The 5,742-nt window shown below is 41.0% G+C and overlaps 1 protein-coding gene across 4 annotated transcripts in view; it reads left to right on the top strand.

The window, feature by feature from the left end:
• The window catches only part of GRIK1 (glutamate receptor, ionotropic, kainate 1), a 454,613-nt gene that overhangs the window by 269,598 nt on the left and 179,273 nt on the right, over nt 1-5,742 (top strand). For all 4 annotated transcript variants that reach the window (XM_012657351.1, XM_012657350.1, XM_012657352.1 and 1 more), the window contains one exon: nt 1,233-1,490. In XM_012657351.1, the coding sequence (XP_012512805.1) occupies nt 1,233-1,490 (258 nt within the window). The remainder of the gene's footprint in view (nt 1-1,232; nt 1,491-5,742) is intronic.

The raw sequence follows: 5,742 nt of genomic DNA on the forward strand, positions 1-5,742 counted from the left end.
GTTAATTATAGATGCTAACTCAACCTCTGGAAATCTACTCTAAGAAATTAACCTAAGATGCAGAGAAAAATATAAGAACTAAGATAAGTAATATAAGATTACTTATAATAGCCCCAAATTAGGAGCAGTTTACATGTTTAATATTATAGGAATGGTTAAACAAATGATGAGAAACGCATGGAATGGTCTATTCTACACACACTAAAAATATACTTTTGAAGAATTTGTAATGACTTGGGGAAAAAGCATGCTATAATGTTAAATGAAGAAAACAATGTATCAAAATGTTTTTATATACTGATTCTAATTTTCTAAAATATTAATAGATATTATCCCAAGACAATGGGACTAATGACAGGATCTTTTCTTCTTCCTTATATTTTGAGTATTCTAAATTCTCTCGATGAGTATATATACTCTTAAAATGAGAAAAATAAATTTATAAATAAATGTTTAAATATGTATCAACTCGCTTTCATTGGGCTACCAGTTGGCTAGTACCGAGGTAGAAAGAGGCTTGACCTTGAGCAGGGGCCCCTGAGCTCTGACTGATCTCTGCCACTGCAAAGTGGCTATGATTTGCTTTACTGTCTATGAAATGAGCAGGTTGGACCAAATGTCTTCTAAGATCCCTTTAAGCTATGCCAGCCCATGTTTCCATAATTAATTTTGTATCGGCACTGCTTGCGAACATTCTTTTGCAGTATTTCAATAACCTGGAGCTCCTCTCTGAGTTTTGCAAAGACAAGAGCTAAAGTACTTTGTAGTCACCCAGAGAATCTTTCTTCTGAATTCTGTAACCACATGAATATCTTCATTGCCACCCTGACATGTGACAGAACTTAAATAATATGACATTTATTTGGCAAATGGCTTGTTGGTTAGCTAGGTGTGCTCCCAGGTAGTACCACACCAAGCAAGGCATTTAGACTCCATCTGATTAAAGGTAATGAAGTGAGACCAGCAACTCATTTTTATTTGCACGAATTGGCCCTGTGATGTATTGCTAATCAGTTCTACATTTCCATCCATCAGTATCTTAGTCTCTCAAGAATATTGGAAGAGGGACCAAGCATCTTTCCTCCATGTACAGATGGGGAGTGTAAGGGATTTTTCAATGGTTAAATCAAAAAGATGAATCAAGAAAGAAAAAATTAAATTCATAGGACTCTCTCTTTCTCTCCCCCTTGCCCTGCCCTCTCTCTCCATCCCCTCCTTGCTCTGGACATCAGCATGTGACCAGCTGGCTCTAGGTGTGGCTGCTCTCTTTGGCCCTTCCCACAGCTCCTCCGTCAGTGCCGTGCAGTCCATCTGCAACGCACTCGAAGTTCCGCACATACAGACCCGCTGGAAACACCCCTCGGTGGACAACAAAGACTTATTTTACATCAACCTTTACCCAGATTACACAGCTATCAGCAGGGCGATCCTGGACCTGGTCCTCTATTACAACTGGAAGACAGTGACTGTGGTGTATGAAGACAGCACAGGTATGGGACTCACGCAAGACCTCACCTGGTCATGTCTGCTCTGAACAAAGGGAAGCCAAGTGTTCAGTAGGCATTAAACTCATCAGGTGTGGTGTGTGAAAATGCTCTCTTACATAAAATTGAGTATTCTAAAGTAGTTTAGGAATGCCATGTGTGTCTAATTCACATTTCTTTGGGTTTGTTGATCCTTTTTAATGATTCTTTTATCATCCGACTTAAGGGGGATTTGTTAAAAGAAATATTACCTTGTTGATATATGTTGTAACCAATCAGAATATTAAAGATGTAACTTCATTTTGTCCAACTCTATTAAGAGTGTGACCACAACTGAAAATGACCATGGAATACAATTCTAACTTGATAAGTAGCTAAGCAAATGTCTAGAAAATTCCTAAACTAGGTTAACAAAGAGGAAATTAGGCAGAGGTTCTACCAGTAAAGTGGACCATTTCGTGGGAAGGGGACTATGAACCCCTGGAGACGAAGTGCTTAGCAAAGCTTGCCTCGCTCCACCTGCCTGGTTTAGGGTGCAGGGTAGAGATGTGGCTGCTCCGTGCCTGGCACTTTGTCTGGGCCTCCCCCATTTGAAGTTCCTTTAACTGGCACCTCCCCCTCTGCCTTCTACTTACATTTCAGGATTTGTTAGAGTTCAGGCCCCTTTTTGTTTAATTTAAAGTCAGCCAGTGACTCTCCATTGCTCACAAAATAAAGTTCAAATCCTTCTAACTCAAAGTTCTTCACCCTCCATCCATTTTCATCTTTATTAACCGAGGCACTAGCTGCCCTCCACTGCCTGTGCTCTCACATGAGCTATGAGGAAGAGTCCATCGTTTCTTAAATACCCCCAAATTCTTCCTGACTCCTCTTTTCTGAGGCTGGCCCCTCACTTTGGATGATCCTCCGCACAATCCTGACGGTGGTGAACACCCCCATTCTTCACGACCACACTCGAGCTTGGCCTCCTCCTAAAGCTCCCTGAAACCAGCGGAGGATTCGCTAGCACTCTGGAAACAGAAGCAATCCATCACACGTTCTATTTCTGGTCTCTGTTCACGTGTCTGTGACACTGGGAACTTCTAAGAATTGGAATATTGTCTCGTTTATGTTTATAATCTGCTATCAGAGGCAGAAAGCACTTAGTAATTCCATGTGGAAGGAATAGCACTATTGACAGTCTGAAATTTTTTCTCCAAGAATTGAAATTAGCTCCTTTCTTTGATTACACATTTGGTAATAAGACTAATAAAATGACCAGTAAAAATTAGCAAAGAGAGGCACTTTCAAACTTTGTGATACTATTTCATTTTTCACTACCCCTTCACCAAGCAACAGCACTTTCTATTCCCCGGAGGATTAATACAGCACCTTCTCTGGTTCCATTTTATACTGTCAGATAAAAGTGACTAGTGTGGTTGGAAATATGCATTTACATATTTTCTGATGCCTCATCTCATTTTAGAAAGAAGTGAAGGTGGCAGGTGATTGGGCATATAATTTATAAATATGTTCAGAACAGTCTTACTGGGAAGGATAAGCCATAGGCAGTTGTATTTTTAGAGCTTCGCCTGCTTGCTGTGAAGGAACAAAACATTATCAAACCAACTCCACAAGCACATTTAAAGAGCCTTGAGGTAGAATATTGTATTGTAAATATAAATGTAGTTAGATCTTGCATGTTGCCTATCTTCGTTAAATAGAAATTTTTGTGAGCTAATAAAATCACACTATTTCTCATGATGTTGTGCTCCTCCAAAGTATAATCTCTCACTGTTTCTACCATCACCAGCAAAGCAGGACCATCTAAAAGAAAAACAAATCAATGAACAATATTGAAACTTCTGGATTTAATTTAAGAAATGGTTCAACTAAAGATGTGGGCCTTATAGATTTCAAATTGTATTTAGACAAAATGTAATTAGTAAGTAGGTAACAGAAAAGTTGATATCCTAACCGCCCTCTGACATCAGGGGAGCCACACCTCTGTGATGGCCATTTACGAAGCAGACAAATCAAACTGTCATTCCTATCATCTTTGACCAGAAGCTCGAATGTCCTTTTCATCCCTGTTAAATTCTCCCGAGCTCAGTGAGTACTTGCTGAAAGTGGAAATCCAGAATGATTGTGTGTGTTGCCCATTAAGTTAGAGATGATTCATCTTAGAATGATTTTGCCCACAAAGACATTAAAAATGTAAATGAATAATCAATTGAGCCATTAAATTGGAACCTAGAGAGTAAACAGGTCAACTGAGATCAATAAGAGGAGACGTCCTGTGACTTCGAATGGGTTTAATACTGCTTGACTCAGGGCTCTTGGCTGCGATAATTATCACACCATAAAAGAAAGAAACTTAGTAAACCTGAAGGAAAAGAAAGGACTTAGGTATGCTCGGCACCCACCCCCACATCAGAATTAAGTACCCATTAAAGAGCACTTTATTGGGATTTGTTTAGGAGTTTGTTAAATAGCCTGAAGCCAGCACAGATGTCGTGGGACCAAATGGCCCATTACTCCCATAGAAGTCAATGGGAGCAGTGCACACCTCTCTAAGGACAAAATTCAATTCGCTAAATACTAGCAGGCAGAATTCTGTCCTCCAGAAGTTAAAATGTAGAAAGACTCTAGAGAACTCTTAGGAGGAGTAAAGTTTCATCTGGCCTCATCTCTTTTCTCTCTCTTTCCATTAGTCACCGACTTGTCTCTGATTCCCGTATTTGGAGGTGACCCTAGGCAACGAGAAATCGCTGCCCATGGGACATTCCCTCTGCTTCATTAGACCCGCGGTGGAGGCCTGGCTTCTATGCTTTCACACACATCAAAGAGAGCCACAAAGCTGAACACCACATGCAGTGTGGGGTACATTCAGCAGCGTCTGCATTCTCAAGGCCAATCTCAGCAAAATGTAGCCACAGCCATTTCTGGGGCCAGCAAACTTGTTTTCTGTAAAGAGCCAAACAGCATAGAGCTCAGGCTTTGAGGCCACATGGTCTTGCTCACAAACTTCACTCTGCTGAAATAACAAGAAAGTAGTCGCAGATGTTAGGTAAATGAAGGGGCCTGGTGTGTTCCAATAAACCTTCATTTACAAAAACATATGCTGGGCCAGATTTGGCCCTGGCATAAAGCCTTAAAAAGAAAAGAAAAGAAAAGAAAACTTCGCGAAGAGCTAAGATTATAACTTTGCACACATGTAAAGTGGGTTCAGTTCATACTCATAACTCCTCCTTTGTTTGGGTGTCTGGCCTCTCATGCTTTTCTCCCCTCCTCACCTGTCTTTCCTGGCTTCCTCATCAAATAATGTTAGCCCTTTGTCCCATTCTCTTTGGGCTCTGCCAGGTGACATCCTGGCTCACCTGAGAAGCAGAGGTGTTGTGGGGGCAATGCTTTTCCTCGCCCATCATGAGGGTCACAGCTGACACTCCTATGACAAAAGACAGGTTCGTACGAGAAAAGCCCAACAATTTTATTTGATCAATGTTTTACATGACACGACAGTCTTCAGAAATGAAGATCCAAAGACTCAGGGAAAACTGTCTATTTTTTATGCTTAGATTTGATGAAGAAAGAACAGGCATGTAAAAATTTGATTAGACCAAAAGCATATGATCTAATGGGAACAGACTGAGGGGAAAAACCAGCAAGTCCTGTCTGTTCGGATCGTTGGCCTCTCTGTGTGGCATTCTTTTCCCCCTGGGTATGGGGCAGGACCTCTCAGAATTAGAGTCTTCAAGAGAGAAGAGAGAAGAGGGAGAGTGACCTTTCCTGGTTTTATGGTTTGCTTTGGAGGAGGGGAGCTCTAGTTTCCACGAATCAATTCAGGGGACTTAGAAGAGGAAGAGAAGGTCAGAAAGACCTTGGTTCTGAGGCCTTCCAATCTCCTTTAGTCCAAAGTGCTCAGCATGCCTGTGTTCAATACTTTGGGGCATCGTGTTCTGCCCCCCAACAGTGTTAATAGGTAATAATGACTTACCATGTTGCCACTTACTTTAAACTGATTACAGCATATTTTAAGATTGGCTTTCTTAAAAGGTGATGAAAGCATTGAACACTGCATGCCAGGGAGGGTGGGATTTCAAAGTGTTTGGTTGTACTTGGTTAGGCAATTACCTGCACAGTCAGCATAGACAGCCGGGTCCAAATGAGCAAGTGCTAATCCAAATTTCATTGGCAAAACATGAAAAACAATACATCTCTTCTGTCTAGCTCTTCTTTTGTGAATAACTAAGAAAAACCCACATTATAGCTTTGCCTG

Source organism: Propithecus coquereli, unplaced genomic scaffold, assembly GCF_000956105.1.
Source record: "Propithecus coquereli isolate 6110/MARCELLA unplaced genomic scaffold, Pcoq_1.0 Scaffold54, whole genome shotgun sequence".
NCBI lineage: Eukaryota > Metazoa > Chordata > Mammalia > Primates > Indriidae > Propithecus > Propithecus coquereli.